Raw genomic sequence first — 24,712 nt, 5'->3', positions numbered from 1 at the left:
CCCAGAGGTACATTATTGCCAAATTTGATGATTCTACGACAAAAAAAAGTGTGGTTCCAATTTGCACTTATGAGAAGTGCAAATTAATCCAAGAACATGACTAAAGAAGACTAAATAATCGATAAAAAGATTTCAGTTTTAGATACGAGGTTTTTGTATAACAGCGACGATAAATACTTTATGTTCGTTTGAACACAGTGAATTTAGAACATAATTGTTTTTCTTTTGCTATGGCATTGGTATTGTGGAATAATGAGTGAATATTTCTTTTAATACACTTCTTCTATAAATGATATTTGATCTAACCAAATAAACTCATCATAGATACCAGGAATCAAATTTTATATTTACGCCACACGGGTGTTTTGTCTACAAAAGACTCATCAGCTCGAATCAAATAATGTTAAAAGGCCAAATAAAGTATGAAGTTGAAGACACACGTAAAATTATAAAATTGTAAAATTATGTCTGCTGCTCTTCTTTGATTTCCTTAAAACAGGCTTTTATGAATGCTTCCTTTTGTTACCTCCTTATACAATTGTCTTCCTGAAAGATAAGACTTTAGTGTCCAAAAGGACGGAGATCACGCATCCTTTGACCTCACCTTTCTACTATATCAGGCCTTGTTATAGATTAGACTTCCATATTTCATTTTCGAAGGATGGTACGCAGACTTGCGGGCATCCTTATTCTTGTCTCCGCCATTATGGCGGAGATTCTTTCGAAAAGACAAAATACAGGAGGTAAGTTACTATTCTTATCGTAGTCTTAAAATTATATATTTTGGGGGTAAACGAATTTGGAAAACAGTAAAGTAATTATCATTCCATCTTTCAATACTCAAAAAAAATTACAAAACATTGACAAGTGTTTATCATGAAGCAATATTTAAATTGACACGGTATCCTTTCAATTCCATAGTTAAGTTGTGTTCATTTGTCATAGTTTTAAAATGAATACAAAGCGATGTGGTAAATACTTCAGTGAGACTCCATCTCAACAACTTTAACAACCAAGAGACATCTATAGGTCAACAAACAGTATTCTCAATTGGAATGCAGACGTATTGGATATTTGTCATTTCGGGGCTTTTAAAGCTGACTATGCGGTATTGGCTTTGGTAATTGTTGAAGGCCGTATGGTGCCTAATGATTATTTTTTAGTTTTCAGTCTCTTGTGAAGAGTTGTCCTATTGGCAATCAACTATATCTTCTTTTATAAATATATACAGAGAGATCGACTTAAGATCTAACATTGATAATTTTACGACTCACATGTCGTCCAGTCATGTAATTCATACGCTTTTCAAACAGGGAAAAAAGACAAAACATTGAATCTAAAATGAAAACCTTTTTTATTCAAGTAAATTTCTTCGACGATTAATACCTTTCCCTATCGTTGTTTTAATTATCAAGAATATAACAGGTATTATCACAATATAATTCAATACGTAAGGAATATGTTCCAATGATTAACACAAAATTTCTTCCTAATCTGCTATTTAACAGTAATTTTGTCCAATATCGACACTGATCAAAGGTTGAATTAGACTGCCATTGGCCGGTATCACTTACTGGATAGTTGACTTTCTATCTCTGCGGGTATCCACTCAGTATCTGTCATTGACAGGTATCACTGGATAGTTTACTTTCTATCTCTACGGTTATCACGTGATAGTTGACTTACTATCTCTGCGGGTATCCACTCAGTATCTGCCATTGGTCGGTATAACTTACTGGATAGTTGACATTCTATCTCTGCGGGTATCCACTCAGTATCTGCCATTGGCCGGTATCACGTTATGGTTGACCTTCTATCTCTGCGGTTATCCACTCAGTATCTGCCATTGGCCGGTATCACGTGATAGTTGACTTTCTATCTCTGCGGGTATCCTCTCAGTATCTGCCATTGGCCGGTATCACTGGATAGTTGACTTTCTATCTCTGCGGGTATTCACTCAGTATCTGCCATTGGCCGGTATCACTGGATAGTTGACTTTCTATCTCTGCGGGTATTCACTCAGTATCTGCCATTGGCCGGTATCACTGGATAGTTGACTTTCTATCTCTGCGGGTATTCACTCAGTATCTGCCATTGGCCGGTATCACTGGATAGTTGACTTTCTATCTCTGCGGGTATCCACTCAGTATCTGCCATTGGCCGGTATCACTGGATAGTTGACTTTCTATCTCTGCGGGTATCCACTCAGTATCCAGTGCTTCTTTTATTGCAATAATTTAATAGACACATGTACGTGTATTAATTTTGTGTATTAATTAAGTAATAAAATTATCAGTCAGTGTTGACCATTAAGTTTTGACTGCTCAATTGCGTTTCAACTAATGCTCGTTGTATTAACTCATTAAATTGTTTAATATAAAAAAGAAGATGTGGTATGATTGCCAATGAGACAACTATCCACAAAAGACCAAAATGACACAGACATTAACAACTAAAGGTCACCGTACGGCCTTCAACAACAACTCCAGTACTCAAACATTTTAGCTTGATACAGGTTATTCAATTATCATGTAGACAACAACCGATATCTTATATTATTTTTCTGGACAAATTTGTATATTTTCATATAAACAGAATAAACAGTAGTTCAAACTAGTGTAAAACTGTGTTTGAGGCATTACTTTAGTTTATTTTGTACGTTTGCCAAAACTAATTGAAACATTTTAAAATAAAAATATCAGTGTTACACTAATGATCGGATTGACATGTTAATAGTTATGGTACCAGGATTATAATTCATTACGCCAGACGCGCGTTTCATCTACACAAGACTCATCAGTGACACTCATATCAAAATATTTATACAGCCAAACAAGTGTTGAGTGTTAGCATTTTATTAGCTGCTAATTCAACAAAACATTATAAGACCTGATACTTTTAACAAAAATACAATATGAGCCATGATCCTTCTAATTGCAGAAAAACATAACATATAGATATATGAATATGTAGTAAGATTGCCAATGACACAACTCTCCAGCCAAGTGACAATTTGTAAAAATAAACCATTATAGGTCAAAGTACGGAGATTATGTCTTCAACACGGAGCCTTGGCTCACGATGAACAACAGGCTATAAAGAGCCCCACGGATCATTGAAACAAATGCTATATTAACATATGCACTGATCATAATAGTATATTAAATTGTATGAACAGATCTTTCTTACACAAAAAAGGTATACTAGCGCTGATCATCAAGACTGATGCAAAAACATTAGCCCTCATACCAATAGAGCACGAAGAGAAAAGTTCTAATCCCAATAGTGCACAAAAGACATAAGCAATGTTCCTCCTAATGCACGAAAGATATAAGCACCGATCCTACCAGTAACAAAAGACATAAACACTGTTCCTTCTAATGCACTAAAGACGTAAGCCCTGATCCCAAAAGTGCACAAAAGACATAAGCATTGTTCCTTCTAATGCACGAAATATATCAGCCCCGATCCTATAAGTGCTCAAAAGACATAATCACTGTTTCTGGACTTCTAATGCACGAAAGACCTAAGCCCTGATCCCAAAAGTGCACAAAGACATAAGCATTGTTCCTTCTAATGCACGAAAGACTTAAGCCCTGATCCCAATAGTGCACAGAAGACATAAGCACTGTTCCGTCTAATGAACGAAGGACATAAGCCCGATCCTACCAGTATCAAAAGACATAAGCACTGTTCTTTTTAATGCATTAAATACTCATTCTTTGATCCCAAATAGTGCACAAAGACATAAGCACTGTTCCTTCTAATGCACGAAAGAAATTAGCCCTGATCACACGAATACACAAAAAACATAAGCAGTGTTCCTTTTAATGCACAAATGACGTAAGCTCCCATCCTTAAAATTCGGAAGTTTATGTTATTTTATTTGATCTTTGTATTTATGTGTGAATTGGTGTAAAAACCCGTATGATATCCTTATTTAGCATATGTCACTTGTGTCTGGAGTAACTTAACCTTAATCAGGTACTGCAATCTCAGGACCAATAGTTTTGGTGGTTAATCATAAGATTAAAAGCATAAAACAAGTGGTATCCCCGAAACCCTTATGTCAAAGAAATAAAATCAAATTCATAGAAACTAAGATAAATATGTTGACAATATTTGCTGTTGAAGAAAATGGATCTGCGACATGGCTTTTTATTAAAGCTTAAAAAATGTGCATTCGTAAATACATATAGGAATATGTAGTATGAGTGCCAAAGAGACAACACAATTTAAAAAAGTTAACCATTATAGGCCAAAGTACGGTCTTCAACACGGAGCCTTGGCTCACTACGAACAGCAAGCTATCATGACAGGGCCCCAAATAATTACTAGTGTAAATCTATTCAAACGGGAAAAACAACGGTCTAATCTTTATTAAAAATAACAAGAAAAGAAAAACACTTATGAACCACATCAGACAACTACTGAACATCATATTATTCCAACGGTTTAAATGATTCTGCCTGAATGGGCTTCATTATTAAAAGCAAGATCGTACTTCCCAATTTGAGTTCTTAATATTTATGCACCTTAGCTTCCTACATAAATAATATCACCAAGCTTATCTTGGTATTCCATTTTAAATCAAATATCTGTATTTGGAAATTGTACCATTGTGAATCTCTACATTTATGTAAGTTAAAATGGTTTAATCTTGACCGAATTAATGAAATGTGTGCATGTTCTTTAAGATAACAGTAATCATGGTAAAGATTAGTTATTGTCTTATCCTTCAACATTTGACATCCTACGTTAACTGGTTATACATGGCTATAGATTCTAAAGCAAATGATATGTAAACTTCATCTCATTCATATTGCACTCTTCATGCTTGTTTTTTTGCCGATATTTAAGTCTGCCTTTAAATAAAGTTAATTGTTAAATATAATGACGATCGTGTGTGTGCGTCAGTAGGTGTGTGTTGTTTTGTGTTGTTTTTTTTGTTGACTTTTCAATTTCAATACTTTTTATTTCACTGTTTACAATGTCCATATCTATATCTGCTTCTTATTTATTTGTCAGGATGTGATACAAAAGCAGACATAACTTTTATAGTTGACTCATCAGATGATGTGGGGAAAGACAATTTTCAAAAACAGTTAGATTTTTTAAAACAGACTGTGAACAATATGAAGATAGCGCCGGACAAAACTCAAATAAGTGTTGTGACGTTTAGTTCTGGTGTTTATAACCAGTTCTTTTTAAATGCTTATGCATCAAAGGCGGATGTGCTTGCCGCCATTGACAGAATTCCTTATATTGCTGGTCGGACGCATACCTCCGATGCATTGACATACGTCACACATACCTCATTTAACCCAATACATGGAACAAGAAGCAATGTTCCACACATCGGCGTTTTGATAACAGATGGACCTTCAACCGCCAAGGATTTGACAAAAATTCAAGGTCAAGTTGCCAAGGACAACAATATCATTATGTATGGAGTTGGAGTAGGTTCGGGGATAGATATGGACGAATTGTCATCAGTAAGCAGCAGTCCCAGCCACAGATATATGTTGACTGCAGAAAACTATGGGGCTTTGAATTCACTTTCAAGTTCATTATCGACGAAGTTATGCAATGGTAAGCTATAACACTATTCCTGACACAAGAAAGTTGTGAAACTGTATTACGATATCTTTTTCATCTTTTTTTGAAGTTTTGAGCCAATTATAAGCATTTATAATTTGGTTTCAAATTCAAAAGTACGAAAAAAATATTAGAACCTTAAATTACACACAAAAAACAATGATAATGGTTGAAAGTATTTTTAAAAAATAGACCTGAAATCTATCAATCAATCAATCAAGATAGATTGACAGTTATTAAAGATGATTATGGGATTTTGCAACGAAGATTTGGATGTCTGAATAAAAATTCACATTTGTCAACATTTCAATAACTGCAAACAATGCATGTTGTTATGTTGTTCATTTATTGTTTAGACAATAGGATAACCCCCATCATTTTTTATGCATTTCACTCCTTAAAAATCACACAGAGTGACTTGGTTTTCTGATAGCGTTGATAATGCTAGTTTAATTTTAAATTTTAACCAGTATTGAGCTCTGTCAATATTGACAGGGATTACGTTATTACAAATAGTCTAAACAATTTATTCTGTTACCTTTTAGAGTTGCCATCAAATCCAAATCAACTGTCCCCTCCAACATGTAAGTATGTCAGTTGTTTTTGTACTTGAGTCTTTGTTAGTTGTTTTTGTACTTGAGTCTTTGTTAGTTGTTTTTGTACTTGAGTCTTTGTTAGTTGTTTTTTTACTTGAGTCTTTGTTAGTTGGATAGCAAAGATAAACACGAAACAAATAGGTGTTGAATATATTAAAATAATGGATAAGAAAGACTAGACAGGAAATTACGTCATAAATCATCTTGACATTTTATTCTTATCACACTTAGATATTACAACATTCTTTCACACCACCTATTAAATGTTTGTTTTTGCATATATTTTGTTTTATCTTAAATGCATACACTGCCTATATGTTAATAATATTTTGTTTTTATCTGTTTGTGGTATTAACATAACAAAATTGAAATACAATTTTTACGAGTATTTTTGTTTTATTATATTCTGAACAAATATATGATTATTAAACATTTCCAATTAATTTCAAAGTTTCCGCTTTATTATTTTTGATATTGCACAATAGTTGTTAGTCTATATTTAGAGGCATTGTACAGTTATAATTGTTTTCTTTGAACAAAGCTACTGAAGAGTATACGATTGACCCAAAGAATTATTGAAATTATATCAAAAGTTATAAAGTACAATAAAAACAAAATCCATAAATATTTTTGTCGAAAATATAAAAAAAAAATCACACTCTATTTCAGCATGCTTGAAAAAAGCCGATCTTGCCTTTCTGGTTGATTCCTCGTCGAGCGTTGGCTCAGGAAACTTTCAGAAACTAGAAAACTTTTTAAAAAATGCCGTCACAAAGCTTGACATCGGAAAAGATAAAGTGCACGTTGGATTAATGCAATACAGCAGTTATCCTTCCATGCAGTTTCCACTTAACATGTATACAAACAGAGGAGACACACTTAAAGCCATTGAAGGAATGCAATTCATGGGTGGTGATACTAATACAGGGGACGCAATACAGAACATGCGCCAACAAATGTTCTCTCAAACTGGTGGCGCAAGAAACAACGTTCCTCGCATCGCCATTGTAGTGACCGATGGTGGTTCTTCCAATAATGCCAAAACGACACAACAAGCCGACGGTGCCAGACGTGACCACATTGGTCTAATATCTGTAGGTGTTGGGTCAGCAGTCAACTCATATGAACTCCAGCTCATTGCTGATGATCAGACAAAGGTGGTCAAGGTCAATAGCTTTGACCAGTTAGAACAAGCAGTGGATCAAATTCTACAGAAAGCATGTACTGGTAAATATTGTTTGTCTTTTTTAACAGCAAAGGTATATACAACAAGATGTTCGATATGTTTTTATGTATCATGTGTATATAATAGTTAAACACTTATCAATTTTGTTTCTTTTAAATGTATGCTTATACTTACTCTGTTACTCGCTGTTGAATAAGATTTATATATTTTTTCTTTTTTGCCATTTAATATGGCAATACTCTGATTTTTTCCCCAAAAGCCAAATGCGCCTTAAAAGATCTGAAAAGTATTAGGTATTAAAACATTTACTTAATGATGACTGATTACTTTTTTGTCTTTTATTTTATAGTTCAGTCAACAATAGCACCAACAACAGCAGGTAATTATATACTTACTATTATACATCCATGACTATTTTAGGGCCCCGCAACATGGCCGTCATCCTATAATGACCAGTCTGTCTGCCCGTCCGTCCGTAACAAATTGTGTCCGCTCTATTTCCAGAGAACCGTTATGATTGCATGCTCTATACTTGATGTGTATATTAATGAACACCAGAGGATGAGTCATAATGTTTGTATAACTTACTTAGTCAAAGGTCAAGGTCTAACACTTTGGTTTCAGTTGACATCTCAAATCCTATGGTAAAAATTGTGTCCGCTACATATCTTGGAAACCGTTATGATTTCAAATTCATACTTCACATGTATATTAACCAACACCAGAGGATGTGTCATTATGTTTGTACAACTTACAAATTCGAAAGTCAAGGTCAAAAACTTTCGTTTCCGTCGACAATCCCATGTCCTATCGTAAAGATCGTGCGCGCTATATATCATGAGAACCGTTATGATTTCAAAGTTTATACTTGACAGTTGACATGTATATTAACCTACACCAGAGGATGTGTCATTATGTTTGTACAAATTCCTAGGTCGGAGGTCAAGGTAAAAAACTTTGGTTTCAGTTAACAACTCCATGTCCTATGGTAAACATCGTGTCCGCTCTATATCTTGAGAACTGCTATGATTTCAAAGTTTATACTTAATATGTATATTAACCAACACCAGAGGGTGTGTCATAATGTATGTACAACTTCCTATGTCAAAGGTCAAGGTCAAAAACATTGGTCTCAGTTGACAACCTTATGTCCAATGGTAAAGATACATTTTTTTACCACACGTCATTCACAACGGGGCTTAAATTGGTTTGCAAGTACTGCTCTATGATCGGGTTGTTGTCGCTTTGACACATTCCCTATTTCCATTCTCAATTTTACTATAACTCCTTCAGAAAAAAAAATAGTTTTTTAACTTTTAGTTATATACATTTTATATGGTCTTTTACATTTCGAAGTAACCCTTAATAATAATGTGTGACTTTGAAATGAAAACCTAAGGAACGGTAGTCTAGAATGCACGAACGACAGGAGCCTAAAATGGTCAATGTACCAAGCTAACAATATGTTTATAAGATGATGAATTGAATATGTATGTTAAAAATACACGATAGGAATACAAACAAAATAATGAGCCTGAATTGATGATAAACCAAAAAGAAGTGATGTTAAAACTTTATAATTTCTTTGTAAAACACATTCCAACGATGAACTAGTTCCGTCACGTGCACAGTGTTACCATTTTGAATGTATAACTTACATACCAATATTACCAATTAAACCGAATGATGGCGGAACAAGTTTTTATTCATTTCGATTTAGAGTAATAGTCAATTTTATGAAGTCTGATCAATCAAAGCATAGGGGTGCATTTTTACACAATTTATAAAACAAACCAGACCGAGGAATATATAGAATACACATTCAATTTAACAAGATAGTTTAGCTGTAACTATCAAACACTTGTATCTACTATTTCAGGAGTTACCAATGCACCTTCAGCTTGTCAAAATAAACTTAATAACTGTAATTCATATGGACTGTTTGTTTGTACACAATATCAATCATGGGCCAAGGATAACTGCCAAGAATACTGTGGTTTCTGTCATAGTAAGTGTTTTAATTTACAAATAGTTTTTAAAATTTGTGTGAAGTTTAGAAAAATGTTTTCTGTGCTTTATTTTGTTGGCATGTTTGTTTGTTTTGATTAAAATTATTGTTTACTGCTATACCACTATATTTTATATTTTACCTATAATGTCTTCTTCGTTTTTTTTTTCACACATTGCTCTCAATATCAATGTAATTTATGCGACTGTCATACAAGTGAGAGGTAAGCCAGCTATAAAACCAGCCTTTAATCCGCCGTTTTATAGAAAAGAAAATGCCTGTACCAGGACAGGAATGTGACAGTTGGTTTCAATTCGTTTGGTGTGTTTGGGCTTTTGATTTTGCCATTTGATTAGGAACTTTCCTTTTTGAATTTTCCTCAGGGTTCGGTATTTTTGTTATTTGTGCTACTCTTTACTTATGAAACTATCTGTATTGGTATACTTATAATTATGAATTGAATTAATGTATAACTTGTATAGTATATATATAAACTATAAAACGAAAAGACACGACTTTATTAACTTGTTCTATTTCTTCTGCAGCACCTAAACCAACATGTGTAGATAAATTGACAAACTGCTTAGCCTATGGTAAATCATCTTGTACACAATACTCAGAGTGGGCACACCAAAATTGTCAACAATACTGTGGATTTTGTCGTATGTTTATATTTCTTATGGAATGAAAATACAGGAAATGACATTGCTGTTATTATTAATCAAACTAAATACCTTTTGAAACAAAAAGTTGCATTTTTTCTTCTTCAAATTTTTTCAAAATATTCTTGAAAGTTATATTTGGAATTCGATAATGAATATTATTTTGATAAAGTTAAGTAGTTGCATCATGTAATGGTCACAGAAATATGACATCGAAGTAATTTGAGTAAAAAGTTAGTGTTTTAAGTTTAAACATTGAAGAAACGGGAGGCTACTATGGATGGTTCTGATTTTGTTTGAACCGGAAAATAACTATGACTATTGTTAGTATCTCTATATCAATGTTATTTGGTTTGTTGAGAAATAATGATACAATATATAGCAATAAAATTCATCTGATAATTGATATACATTTATGGTTTTTTTCACAGCTGCAGCCGCTGTTACGTCTGGATTTTGTAAGTGACATTTTTTCTCGTACATAATATGACTTTAACTTGAATATTCAGTTTAAATGGGATAAATGTTCGTATATGCCGGTCAGGACGGGCTCAAAATAAGATAATGACAATGGGTTATAGAAAGATAAATGAGAATAGTAATGCCCTTTACCGTCAGACGTCAAACGGTCATTTTTTAGCTACCGGTTGTCTCAATTTGGTTAAATTTTTACCGTGATTTGTCTAACTATCCTAATCGTTATTCTTCAGAGGTCTTTTTTTGGTGAAAATTTAACGTGATTTTTCAAAATCAGTCAATTTTCTTATCGTCTAAAAGAAAGGGTACATTTTATCGTTATGCATCAAAAATTTCTGTTAACGTCATTTGGCAAGAATTTTTACCGTGATAAGCCATGAAGATACCTCCATTACCACCCTGATAAATGTTGAATGGAAGTACACAAAGTGACATTTATATTATGATGTGAAATTAGATGTCTACACCAATTCATAGATTTATTCTCCACCCCCCTATTTCATAGATATATGACCATGAAGATTTAATACATGTATACATGGTATAAAAAAACTCAGACTAATATGAGGGTCGTAATACACCTTATTGTTATTTGTCTACCATTACTGGACTAATATGAGGGTCGTAATACACCTTATTGCTATTTGTCTACCATTACTGGACTAATATGAGGGTCGTAATACACCTTATTGCTATTTGTCTACCATTACTGGACTAATATGAGGGTCGAAATACACCGTATTGCTATTTGTCCGCCATTACTGGACATTACAATAGTTCCTGTAAAATTTTAACGTCATATAAAAAGAAAATATCTGACACCACAATGAGAAAATTATTGTTGTATGACGTCAAAAGTTCAAGAGTGACAGATTTCGAAATAACAATACGGTGTATATTATTATACACCCAATCGCTATTACAGTATTTGTTCACCATTACTGGACATCACAAAGGATCCCTTAAAGTTTTGACATCATAATTCAAAATATCTGTCGCAATAATGGAAAAGTAATTGTTGTATGACGTCAATATTTAAGTGGTGCAGATTTCCAATATTGATAAGCTGTATGACAAATAACGGTAAAAATGACGTCAACAGAAATTTTTATTGCATGACTACATTAAAATTACACCAATGTCTTTCATTAAGACAAGTAAAAAAATAGACTGACTTTAATTTTATTTTCTCAAAAAATTAAAATACAATGTCATGAATGTATAAACATTAATTATTTGAGACCTCTGACAATCAGGAAAAGGATATTTTGATGAAACACTTTAAAATTTTAATCATTTGATGCAAAAAGTAGCTGAAAATGACTGATGTCTGTAGATGTGTAGGTAAAGGGTATTCCTACCCTCTAGTATGAGAAGTACATTCTCAGGATAAAGTTTCAGTTGAGTTTTTTTTTAATATCATGACTCGAATGGAAACATATTCATTTTATGGTGAGAGGTTTGTAAAATATAAAACCTGTTTTTTTATCCCAATTAAAACTGATCACCAAAGAACGAAAATGCTATTGCAAGCATAGATTACAGATCAGATATATATATATAGCCCTTTAGTCTTCTATACATGTATTAAAAAAATTCAATGTATGCCCCTATTATCCAACACACATGATAACAGTGGCATACACATTTTTTTAAATGCATGTAGACGATACGATAAACAGATATATCTGACGTGTACTCACTGCTGTAGTCCTGTCCATATGAGTGCAAGCAAGGCATGGTGTACTTCTATTGTTTAGACAACTTATACATGTATCTCTACCCTACCACACAATCACCACTTTAGGTGTTAGTTCACTTATATTGTTATGCCCCACCTACGATAGTAGAGGGGCATTATGTTTTCTGGTCTGTGGCTCCGCTCGTCCGTCTGTGCGTCCGTTCGTCCGTCTGTGCGTCCGTTCAGGTTAAAGTGTTTGGTCAAGGTAGTTTTTGATGAAGATGAAGTCCAATCAACTTGAAACTTAGTACACTTATTGCTTATTCTATGATCTTTCTAATTTTAAAACCAAATTAGACTTTTGACCCCAATTTCACGGTCCACTGAACATAGAAAATGAAAGTGGGAGTTTCAGGTAAAAGTTTTTGGTCAAGGTAGTTTTTGATGAAGATGAAGTCCAATCAACTTGAAACTTAGTACACTTGTTGCTTATGATATGATCTTTCTAATTTAAAGCCAAATTAGACTTTTGACCCCAATTTCACGGTCCACTGAACATAGAAAATGAAAGTGGGAGTTTCAGGTTAAAGTTTTTGGTCAAGGTAGTTTTTGATAAAATTGAAGTCAAATCAACTTGAAACTTAGTACATATGTTGCCTATAGTATAATCTTTGTAATTTTAATACCAAATTAGATTATTACCCAATTTCACGGTCCATGGAACATGGAAAAGGATAGTGCAAGTGGGGCATCCGTCTACTTTGGGCACATTCTTGTTACAAGTTATACATGTACCTCTGTCAGATTACACTGTACATATTAAAGCATTACTCTAGAACCAACCCTGTTTGAATTTGACAAATAAGTATAATAATATTATGTTATAGATGGACAGTGTTCATACAAAGGTAGATCCTATCAAACTGGTGAAAAGTGGCTTGATGGCTGTGATTATGAATGCGTTTGTCAGGATGGAAACACTGGAAAATATGCGTGTACAAATAGGTGTGTATGAAGTTACAGGAAAAAAAGATTTCAAAATATACAAAAAGTACTGTAATCGGGCTTGTATAGTTTGCACCCCTTCTCCCCACGAAATTTCAGATAAAAAACCATTTTGTAACTGTTAGAAAAGGTCTGATGAAAATGCGGTGATTTCAAATCGTGCACGGTCATTTACGGTATCTTTTTGGAAAAACTTGTTTTCCATCATCAAAATAAGCTGAAATGGCTTGTAAATGATTCTAGAACACTTCACGAATTTTAAAATAAGTCTTAATGTGCAGTGGCGTAGCCAGGGTTGAAATAATGTGGAAGTCTCGGCGCCGAGCGGAGCGACGCGAAATTTTTTTTAGACCTTTTTATGCAGAAAATTACTTTTTATTCAAGCACATGTACTCCCACAGAATCCGACACTAGTTAGATTTTTGTTTAAATTCAAAATTCCCACCAATACATATATTTATATTTTTAACCAAATGTTAGTGTTTCCTCGAAACTACCATCATTCAATTCATAAATATTTGATGTTAAGTTTCCCACCCCAGTGGCGGATCCAGAAATTTTCATAAGTGGGGGCCCGTTGAGTGCCCAAGAGGGGGCCCGCTTCGGTCATGCTTCAGTGATTCCCTATATAAGCAACCAAATTTTTCGCAGAAAAGGGGAGACCCGGGCCGCCTTGCCCCCCTCCACCCCCTAAATCTGCCTCTGCACCCAATTTTAAAGTTATATTTGACATATAGAAACTGAAGTGACTTCTCTTTCCAGGAATTTGAGTCTACAACCTTGGCGTTGCAGGAGACATAGAAATACCGGGCGTCCGATCGTCCGGTCTTGTTAGCACTCTTATGTGTACAATTCTTGTCAGATTAAGTCAGAAACTCATATCAAAAGCAATGTCTTTGCCAATTTGGAAAATAAGTCGTGATCAAATATTTTAACCAGTTATGACCATTTGAAATATAAATTGTAATGGAAATCCCATTTCATTTGTTGTGAAACTTTTATTTCTTAAGATATTGAAAAGAAAAAAAGAAAGAAAAAAAGTGCTTTTTTAGTTATTCCCTAGCTTGTTCCTTGTCCTTTAATAGATAAAATATGACATGAAATGTGCTTGGCGGGGAAAATTGGATCTTTGTTCTTTATTGATTGAAATTAAAATTAGTATTTGAACCTAGATAGAAACGGGAATTCATTAGCCTAGGACTTATCACGATCTATTACAAATTGATTTTTCATCACGTCGTTTACCATGTCGCAAGAAACGTTACGATATCAGGATATGGTGTTTTAGTTGTTAGTTGCTATAGTCAAATGAGAAGTCATCACTCCACTAGGTCCAATTTCAGATGAAACATGTCCACAGGTCTGCGTATTTATAAGTCCTCTCCGCTTGCCTAAGTCGATGACGTAGACTTTTTTTACGACCAGAAGTTAACTTGAAACACTATTCTGCGATTCAACTATCTTGTTTACATAAACGAAATTATCCTTAATGAAAGACCAGGCATAGTGCTTCGAAATTGACTGCTCATATCCTCAGCCTTGTTATATTTGGATACTTCCGAGTTAAACTGCTGCTATTTTTTTCTTTTGTCAAAATGATGTGGATGCTTGAGCATCTGAGCATACATGCAAGCTACGCCACTGATGTGTTTATATGGCCACTTACAATATCCACCTAAGATAGTAAAGGGGCATTATGTTTTCTGGTCTGTTCGTTTTTCTGTCCATTCTTTCGTTCGTTTTTGTGTCTGTCCCGCTCCAGGTTAAAGTTTTAGGTCAAGGTAGTTTTTGATGTAGTTGAAGTCTGAACAACTTGAAACTTAGTACATAAGTTCCTTATAATATGATCTTTCCAATTTTAATGCTCAATGAGAGTTTTTATCCCAATTTCACGGTTTACTGAACATAGAAAGTGCTAGTACAAGTAGGGCATTCCTGTACTATGGACACATTCTTGGTAATTTTTAATTTCTAGTTCATCATTTCACGATTTACCATGCTGAGGTTATATGCAGTCCAAACAAAATCTGACAACACATCCCACTAAATATGACTTAAACTGAAGCTTACAAGAATAAACTTAAACATTAACATTTTTTCAGGTGTCCATTGTACTATAACTTGCCAAAGGACTGCACACTAGTGAAAAAGAATGGTGAATGTTGTCAGCAACCTGTATGTAACTTTCATCAAACTATTTCTAAAACTGAGAGTACGGGAAAAGGGAGAACAACTAATGGAATAGGTATTTAACTTTCATCATACTATCATGAGTCTTCATGAATATATCCAAAACTGAGAGTATGAGTAAATCTAGAACAATTTAAATTTATATATATACAATGTATCTTCTAATTTTCAATTGAAATCATTATTGTCATTTAACCCTCCATTTCATTTACATTTCATAGCATTGTTAAGCAACATACAATGTAACCATGATAACATGTAAACAAACAATATCAACAAAATCGTCCATGAAAAATAAATTTGATTGAAATCATAGACAATAAACTCAATTTACACTCAGGAACTGATCATGATATTGACTAACATCATAAATGCAGCATTAAGTCATGTTGTTACAATATGAAAAACTAAAGGAATCAACATTCTGACAATTTTGTGAAACTGGCGACATGATTTTTTTTGGACTGTTTTACTGTGCACTTTCAATTAATTGTAAATTGCTTTGCAGTCAAAAAGTGAATGCTGTAGTTTACAAGACATTTAGTAGTAATAGCTTTAATTATACAATTATGACTTTGTGTTTGTAGATGTATGTGTTTACAAAGGGAAGCAATATTTCCAGAGACAAACATGGCGAGATGGATGTGACGAGATATGTATGTGTACTAACTCATCCAAGGGTTTATATCAGTGCGAATCAATGTAAGTGGTTATCTTTGTTCCAATTCATTCATATAGGTATAAGCAGATGAGGTATGAGTGCCAATCAGACAACTCTTCATCCAAGTCACAATTTGTGAAAGTAAACCATTTACATTGTAATTTATTATCCCCCCTGCATAGAAAAGTAGGTTGTGGTACATAGAAATCACTGTCTGTCAAGGCAAATCCTGTATGATTACAAAAAACAACACTGACTCAAACAACAAGTAAATTGAGCAACATCGTACAGAATTTGTGTGAACTGTTGTGTTAGAGAAGGGAAGACAGTTTGAGCTGTGTTTTAGTGGCATCTGTACATTGTGACTACAACAACATCAAGTGTAAGAGAAGACAAACTATCTATGTAGTCATCTGTGACATATATATTCAAAATGGTCAGCAAAGTCATGATGACAGTCGTAACATTCAAAGATTGAACAGTTCAAATACAATATTGCTGAATCAAACGATTAATTTTTTCAGATGTCCTAAATATAACAGTATTCCCTCGAACTGTCACATGAACACAGCACCAGGGGAGTGCTGTGCAAAACCTGCATGTGAATTCCATCAACAGCATGGTAGTTTTACTGGGCAAGGCTCAATCAGTGGCACTGGTGTTGGTTTGTACAATTTATTTCATTGTTTTAAGTTTGTGTAGAACCAGATATTTGACACTTCTTGTTGAATGTAGTGTTTGTAATCAGGTACATTTGACTGTTGTGTGGGATGTCATAATTTAAGAAACTGAGTATTTTTTATCCTGATAAAATGATTAACATTGTACTTAAACTTCATTAAGGGTTTCTTTGACAATGACCTTTTTTGTTACAATGAAAATATCTGTAAACAACAATACTTACAAATATATGTTTTTCCATATTAAAAATAAAATTTCTGTTACATGTGGATTGAACATTAGCTGTGTGACAGAAAAACCAAGCAATTATAATTTAAATCCTTAATTAAATACATCATGAAAAAAATCATTGGTAATGGTCATTCACATAGAAATTATGCCTTATTAAAAAAAAGGTTTTGTTTAAAAGGTTTAGTCACTTTTAGATACACGAAGATGGCATAGATAAACATATATATAAATAAGAAGATGTTATATGAGTGTTGATTAAATTAAAAAAATATAATGAAGTATCTAGAGAATTATTAATTAATTACATACAAGTATTATCAAATCTCATGCCAAAGACTTAAAGGGTGTTCCATTAAAATAAACATGTGACCCAGGAAAGTCACTTCAAAATCTCAACTATTGCAAGGTGCAAGATACATTTTTGTACAGTAAAAATTGCCTCAAAAGGAGTTAACCCAATTTTAAAAATGCCTCCCTTTGTACCATGCAATGTATATGGAAATTGTTACTAAATACAATAGTACATATAAAATTGGATATTTTTGTGACAGGTTTCAGGCCAACGACACAGAAGCCATGTGTAGATGTTGTCAATACATGTTCACAGTATGGTAAAGATGTGTGTTCTACATACAGTGGCTGGGCCGGGGATAACTGTAGAAAGTTCTGTAACTTATGTGGTTAGTAGAGAGTAAAGAGTCTGACATTGTAATGGGAAAAACATTAATTTTAATTCATTTAACTGGTGAAGGAATTTAATTCCTAGTGAATTTTGTATGTAATGGCTAAACATCATTTATATGCTGAGGAGGTACTATCTACAGCTTTTCTGTCAGAATGCTTCTGTTTATCTAAAACTTAGTTTAACAATTAAGATGTAATGATTGTATTAAAATAGGAATAATCATATTATATTTTGATACTTGTCTATAACTATTTTTTTTGACATATTTATTTACTTTATTTCTGTGTATATATTTTAATATTTATATGTTTTTATCTATTCTCATCTATTTTTTTTTTTTTTTATGTTATCACATCTTATACACAGTATTTTATAACCAGGCAGAAGCTAGCGAACAATAGCTAGCGAACAATAAGCCAGCGAACAATAAGGCGATATATCGAGAAACCAAAAAAATGAATAAGACAGCAACGGCCGTTAAATCAAAAAATGTTTAAAAAGGCAGAAAATCAGTCCAAATATTGCAATTTAAACTCAAGCTTGAAATGGTTTTTATCCCATCTATTGATAAAACAAGTCACATCTCTTTTAAGGCTAATATTCAGTACCATAGTAAATCTGCATCTATCAACGGATTATTTGTAGGTGTAGGGCCACCAATGTACCAAATCAATTTAGAACGTATGTAAAAGTAGTCCTACCCTGTAAATTATCGCACCTGTGATGTCATTGTTTAATTAAACTAACATACACATTTGAAGAAATGGGGGTTGCCCTATTCCAGGGCTTCTAGAGAAAAATAATGAGGGGTGTCACGGGGTATGACTATATAGGTCTTGTAGAAGAGAAACAGGCGCTTCTTTTGCGCAAGGTATCGAAGGGCGCTATGTTCAAAAATCTGAAACTAGAGCCCAAAATTTGAAAAAAAATGGTCCAAAATAGGGGGGTCGACCTATTCCACGGCTCCTAGAGAAAAATAATGAGGGGTGTCACGGGGTATGACTATATAGGTCTTGTAGAGGAGAAACAGGTGCTTCTTTTGCGCAAGGTATCGAAGGGCGCTATGTTCAAAAATCTGAAACTAGAGCCCAAAATTTGAAAAAAATGGTCCAAAATAGGGGGGGTCGACCTATTCCACGGCTCCTAGAGAAAAATAATGAGGGGTGTCACGGGGTATGACTATATAGGTCTTGTAGAAGAGAAACAGGCGCTTCTTTTGCGCAAGGTATCGAAGGGCGCTATGTTCAAAAATCTGAAACTAGAGCCCAAAATTTGAAAAAAAATGGTCCAAAATAGGGGGGTCGACCTATTCCACGGCTCCTAGAGAAAAATAATGAGGGGTGTCACGGGGTATGACTATATAGGTCTTGTAGAGGAGAAACAGGTGCTTCTTTTGCGCAAGGTATCGAAGGGCGCTATGTTCAAAAATCTGAAACTAGAGCCCAAAATTTGAAAAAAATGGTCCAAAATAGGGGGGGTCGACCTATTCCACGGCTCCTAGAGAAAAATAATGAGGGGTGTCACGGGGTATGACTATATAGGTCTTGTAGAAGAGAAACAGGCGCTTCTTTTGCGCAAGGTATCGAAGGGCGCTATGTTCAAAAATCTGAAACTAGAGCCCAAAATTTAAAAAAAAATGGTCCAAAATAGGGGGGTCGACCTATTCCACGGCTCCTAGAGAAAAATAATGAGGGGTGTCACGGGGTATGACTATATAGGTCTTGTAGAGGAGAAACAGGTGCTTCTTTTGCGCAAGGTATCGAAGGGCGCTATGTTCAAAAATCTGAAACTAGAGCCCAAAATTTGAAAAAAATGGTCCAAAATAGGGGGGTCGACCTATTCCACGGCTCCTAGAGAAAAATAATGAGGGGTGTCACGGGGTATGACTATATAGGTCTTGTAGAAGAGAAACAGGCGCTTCTTTTGCGCAAGGTATCGAAGGGCGCTATGTTCAAAAATCTGAAACTAGAGCCCAAAATTTGAAAAAAAATGGTCCAAAATAGGGGGGTCGACCTATTCCACGGCTCCTAGAGAAAAATAATGAGGGGTGTCACGGGGTATGACTATATAGGTCTTGTAGAGGAGAAACAGGTGCTTCTTTTGCGCAAGGTATCGAAGGGCGCTATGTTCAAAAATCTGAAACTAGAGCCCAAAATTTGAAAAAAATGGTCCAAAATAGGGGGGTCGACCTATTCCACGGCTCCTAGAGAAAAATAATGAGGGGTGTCACGGGGTATGACTATATAGGTCTTGTAGAAGAGAAACAGGCGCTTCTTTTGCGCAAGGTATCGAAGGGCGCTATGTTCAAAAATCTGAAACTAGAGCCCAAAATTTGAAAAAAAATGGTCCAAAATAGGGGGGTCGACCTATTCCACGGCTCCTAGAGAAAAATAATGAGGGGTGTCACGGGGTATGACTATATAGGTCTTGTAGAGGAGAAACAGGTGCTTCTTTTGCGCAAGGTATCGAAGGGCGCTATGTTCAAAAATCTGAAACTAGAGCCCAAAATTTGAAAAAAATGGTTCAAAATAGGGGGGGTCGACCTATTCCACGGCTCCTAGAGAAAAATAATGAGGGGTGTCACGGGGTATGACTATATAGGTCTTGTAGAAGAGAAACAGGCGCTTCTTTTGCGCAAGGTATCGAAGGGCGCTATGTTCAAAAATCTGAAACTAGAGCCCAAAATTTGAAAAAAAATGGTCCAAAATAGGGGGGTCGACCTATTCCACGGCTCCTAGAGAAAAATAATGAGGGGTGTCACGGGGTATGACTATATAGGTCTTGTAGAGGAGAAACAGGTGCTTCTTTTGCGCAAGGTATCGAAGGGCGCTATGTTCAAAAATCTGAAACTAGAGCCCAAAATTTGAAAAAAATGGTCCAAAATAGGGGGGGTCGACCTATTCCACGGCTCCTAGAGAAAAATAATGAGGGGTGTCACGGGGTATGACTATATAGGTCTTGTAGAAGAGAAACAGGCGCTTCTTTTGCGCAAGGTATCGAAGGGCGCTATGTTCAAAAATCTGAAACTAGAGCCCAAAATTTGAAAAAAAATGGTCCAAAATAGGGGGGTCGACCTATTCCACGGCTCCTAGAGAAAAATAATGAGGGGTGTCACGGGGTATGACTATATAGGTCTTGTAGAGGAGAAACAGGTGCTTCTTTTGCGCAAGGTATCGAAGGGCGCTATGTTCAAAAATCTGAAACTAGAGCCCAAAATTTGAAAAAAATGGTCCAAAATAGGGGGGGTCGACCTATTCCACGGCTCCTAGAGAAAAATAATGAGGGGTGTCACGGGGTATGACTATATAGGTCTTGTAGAAGAGAAACAGGCGCTTCTTTTGCGCAAGGTATCGAAGGGCGCTATGTTCAAAAATCTGAAACTAGAGCCCAAAATTTAAAAAAAAATGGTCCAAAATAGGGGGGTCGACCTATTCCACGGCTCCTAGAGAAAAATAATGAGGGGTGTCACGGGGTATGACTATATAGGTCTTGTAGAGGAGAAACAGGTGCTTCTTTTGCGCAAGGTATCGAAGGGCGCTATGTTCAAAAATCTGAAACTAGAGCCCAAAATTTGAAAAAAATGGTCCAAAATAGGGGGGGTCGACCTATTCCACGGCTCCTAGAGAAAAATAATGAGGGGTGTCACGGGGTATGACTATATAGGTCTTGTAGAAGAGAAACAGGCGCTTCTTTTGCGCAAGGTATCGAAGGGCGCTATGTTCAAAAATCTGAAACTAGAGCCCAAAATTTGAAAAAAAATGGTCCAAAATAGGGGGGTCGACCTATTCCACGGCTCCTAGAGAAAAATAATGAGGGGTGTCACGGGGTATGACTATATAGGTCTTGTAGAGGAGAAACAGGTGCTTCTTTTGCGCAAGGTATCGAAGGGCGCTATGTTCAAAAATCTGAAACTAGAGCCCAAAATTTGAAAAAAATGGTCCAAAATAGGGGGGGTCGACCTATTCCACGGCTCCTAGAGAAAAATAATGAGGGGTGTCACGGGGTATGACTATATAGGTCTTGTAGAAGAGAAACAGGCGCTTCTTTTGCGCAAGGTATCGAAGGGCGCTATGTTCAAAAATCTGAAACTAGAGCCCAAAATTTGAAAAAAAATGGTCCAAAATAGGGGGGTCGACCTATTCCACGGCTCCTAGAGAAAAATAATGAGGGGTGTCACGGGGTATGACTATATAGGTCTTGTAGAGGAGAAACAGGTGCTTCTTTTGCGCAAGGTATCGAAGGGCGCTATGTTCAAAAATCTGAAACTAGAGCCCAAAATTTGAAAAAAATGGTTCAAAATAGGGGGGGTCGACCTATTCCACGGCTCCTAGAGAAAAATAATGAGGGGTGTCACGGGGTATGACTATATAGGTCTTGTAGAAGAGAAACAGGCGCTTCTTTTGCGCAAGGTATCGAAGGGCGCTATGTTCAAAAATCTGAAACTAGAGCCCAAAATTTGAAAAAAAATGGTCCAAAATAGGGGGGTCGACCTATTCCACGGCTCCTAGAGAAAAATAATGAGGGGTGTCACGGGGTATGACTATATAGGTCTTGTAGAGGAGAAACAGGTGCTTCTTTTGCGCAAGGTATCGAAGGGCGCTATGTTCAAAAATCTGAAACTAGAGCCCAAAATTTGAAAAAAATGGTCCAAAATAGGGGGGTCGACCTATTCCACGGCTCCTAGAGAAAAATAATGAGGGGTGTCACGGGGTATGACTATATAGGTCTTGTAGAAGAGAAACAGGCGCTTCTTTTGCGCAAGGTATCGAAGGGCGCTATGTTCAAAAATCTGAAACTAGAGCCCAAAATTTGAAAAAAAATGGTCCAAAATAGGGGGGTCGACCTATTCCACGGCTCCTAGAGAAAAATAATGAGGGGTGTCACGGGGTATGACTATATAGGTCTTGTAGAGGAGAAACAGGTGCTTCTTTTGCGCAAGGTATCGAAGGGCGCTATGTTCAAAAATCTGAAACTAGAGCCCAAAATTTGAAAAAAATGGTCCAAAATAGGGGGGGTCGACCTATTCCACGGCTCCTAGAGAAAAATAATGAGGGGTGTCACGGGGTATGACTATATAGGTCTTGTAGAAGAGAAACAGGCGCTTCTTTTGCGCAAGGTATCGAAGGGCGCTATGTTCAAAAATCTGAAACTAGAGCCCAAAATTTAAAAAAAAATGGTCCAAAATAGGGGGGTCGACCTATTCCACGGCTCCTAGAGAAAAATAATGAGGGGTGTCACGGGGTATGACTATATAGGTCTTGTAGAGGAGAAACAGGTGCTTCTTTTGCGCAAGGTATCGAAGGGCGCTATGTTCAAAAATCTGAAACTAGAGCCCAAAATTTGAAAAAAATGGTCCAAAATAGGGGGGTCGACCTATTCCACGGCTCCTAGAGAAAAATAATGAGGGGTGTCACGGGGTATGACTATATAGGTCTTGTAGAAGAGAAACAGGCGCTTCTTTTGCGCAAGGTATCGAAGGGCGCTATGTTCAAAAATCTGAAACTAGAGCCCAAAATTTGAAAAAAAATGGTCCAAAATAGGGGGGTCGACCTATTCCACGGCTCCTAGAGAAAAATAATGAGGGGTGTCACGGGGTATGACTATATAGGTCTTGTAGAGGAGAAACAGGTGCTTCTTTTGCGCAAGGTATCGAAGGGCGCTATGTTCAAAAATCTGAAACTAGAGCCCAAAATTTGAAAAAAATGGTCCAAAATAGGGGGGTCGACCTATTCCACGGCTCCTAGAGAAAAATAATGAGGGGTGTCACGGGGTATGACTATATAGGTCTTGTAGAAGAGAAACAGGCGCTTCTTTTGCGCAAGGTATCGAAGGGCGCTATGTTCAAAAATCTGAAACTAGAGCCCAAAATTTGAAAAAAAATGGTCCAAAATAGGGGGGTCGACCTATTCCACGGCTCCTAGAGAAAAATAATGAGGGGTGTCACGGGGTATGACTATATAGGTCTTGTAGAGGAGAAACAGGTGCTTCTTTTGCGCAAGGTATCGAAGGGCGCTATGTTCAAAAATCTGAAACTAGAGCCCAAAATTTGAAAAAAATGGTTCCAAAATAGGGGGGGTCGACCTATTCCACGGCTCCTAGAGAAAAATAATGAGGGGTGTCACGGGGTATGACTATATAGGTCTTGTAGAAGAGAAACAGGCGCTTCTTTTGCGCAAGGTATCGAAGGGCGCTATGTTCAAAAATCTGAAACTAGAGCCCAAAATTTGAAAAAAAATGGTCCAAAATAGGGGGGTCGACCTATTCCACGGCTCCTAGAGAAAAATAATGAGGGGTGTCACGGGGTATGACTATATAGGTCTTGTAGAGGAGAAACAGGTGCTTCTTTTGCGCAAGGTATCGAAGGGCGCTATGTTCAAAAATCTGAAACTAGAGCCCAAAATTTGAAAAAAATGGTCCAAAATAGGGGGGGTCGACCTATTCCACGGCTCCTAGAGAAAAATAATGAGGGGTGTCACGGGGTATGACTATATAGGTCTTGTAGAAGAGAAACAGGCGCTTCTTTTGCGCAAGGTATCGAAGGGCGCTATGTTCAAAAATCTGAAACTAGAGCCCAAAATTTGAAAAAAAATGGTCCAAAATAGGGGGGTCGACCTATTCCACGGCTCCTAGAGAAAAATAATGAGGGGTGTCACGGGGTATGACTATATAGGTCTTGTAGAGGAGAAACAGGTGCTTCTTTTGCGCAAGGTATCGAAGGGCGCTATGTTCAAAAATCTGAAACTAGAGCCCAAAATTTGAAAAAAATGGTCCAAAATAGGGGGGGTCGACCTATTCCACGGCTCCTAGAGAAAAATAATGAGGGGTGTCACGGGGTATGACTATATAGGTCTTGTAGAAGAGAAACAGGCGCTTCTTTTGCGCAAGGTATCGAAGGGCGCTATGTTCAAAAATCTGAAACTAGAGCCCAAAATTTAAAAAAAAATGGTCCAAAATAGGGGGGTCGACCTATTCCACGGCTCCTAGAGAAAAATAATGAGGGGTGTCACGGGGTATGACTATATAGGTCTTGTAGAGGAGAAACAGGTGCTTC

General features: G+C 36.0%; 2 protein-coding genes across 2 annotated transcripts in view; both read left to right on the top strand.

The window, feature by feature from the left end:
• The first annotated feature begins 611 nt into the window (after window positions 1–611).
• LOC139522648 (cartilage matrix protein-like) lies at window positions 612–17,661 on the top strand. Its single transcript, XM_071316116.1, has 13 exons — window positions 612–743; window positions 5,029–5,592; window positions 6,144–6,182; window positions 6,864–7,421; window positions 7,730–7,759; window positions 9,260–9,388; window positions 9,934–10,050; window positions 10,482–10,508; window positions 13,096–13,213; window positions 15,316–15,458; window positions 15,991–16,105; window positions 16,589–16,728; window positions 17,528–17,661. The coding sequence occupies exons 1-13, from the start codon at window positions 662–664 to the stop codon at window positions 17,659–17,661; spliced, it is 2,196 nt and encodes a 731-aa protein (XP_071172217.1). The 5' UTR covers window positions 612–661.
• Window positions 17,662–17,757: 96 nt separating this feature from the next.
• Window positions 17,758–24,712, top strand: part of LOC139522647 (uncharacterized) — a 114,474-nt gene continuing 107,519 nt past the window's right edge. Inside the window, exons 1-2 of the mRNA XM_071316115.1 lie at window positions 17,758–17,787; window positions 18,255–18,342. Of these exons, the coding sequence (XP_071172216.1) occupies window positions 17,758–17,787; window positions 18,255–18,342 (118 nt within the window). The remainder of the gene's footprint in view (window positions 17,788–18,254; window positions 18,343–24,712) is intronic.

The sequence above is a fragment of the Mytilus edulis genome, chromosome 5, assembly GCF_963676685.1.
Source record: "Mytilus edulis chromosome 5, xbMytEdul2.2, whole genome shotgun sequence".
NCBI classification, from domain to species: Eukaryota; Metazoa; Mollusca; class Bivalvia; order Mytilida; family Mytilidae; genus Mytilus; species Mytilus edulis.
The sequence above is the reverse complement of the archived record's forward strand: the minus strand, read 5'-3'. Positions and strand labels throughout refer to the sequence as shown.

Coding starts and splice junctions, on each gene's coding strand:
- LOC139522648 (XM_071316116.1), top strand. CDS start 662: ATGGTACGCAGACTTGCGGGCATCCTTATTCTTGTCTCCGCCATTATG. Junction 744..5,028: donor GAAAAGACAAAATACAGGAG/GTAAGTTACTAT, acceptor TTTATTTGTCAG/GATGTGATACAAAAGCAGAC. Junction 10,509..13,095: donor CGCTGTTACGTCTGGATTTT/GTAAGTGACATT, acceptor ATTATGTTATAG/ATGGACAGTGTTCATACAAA.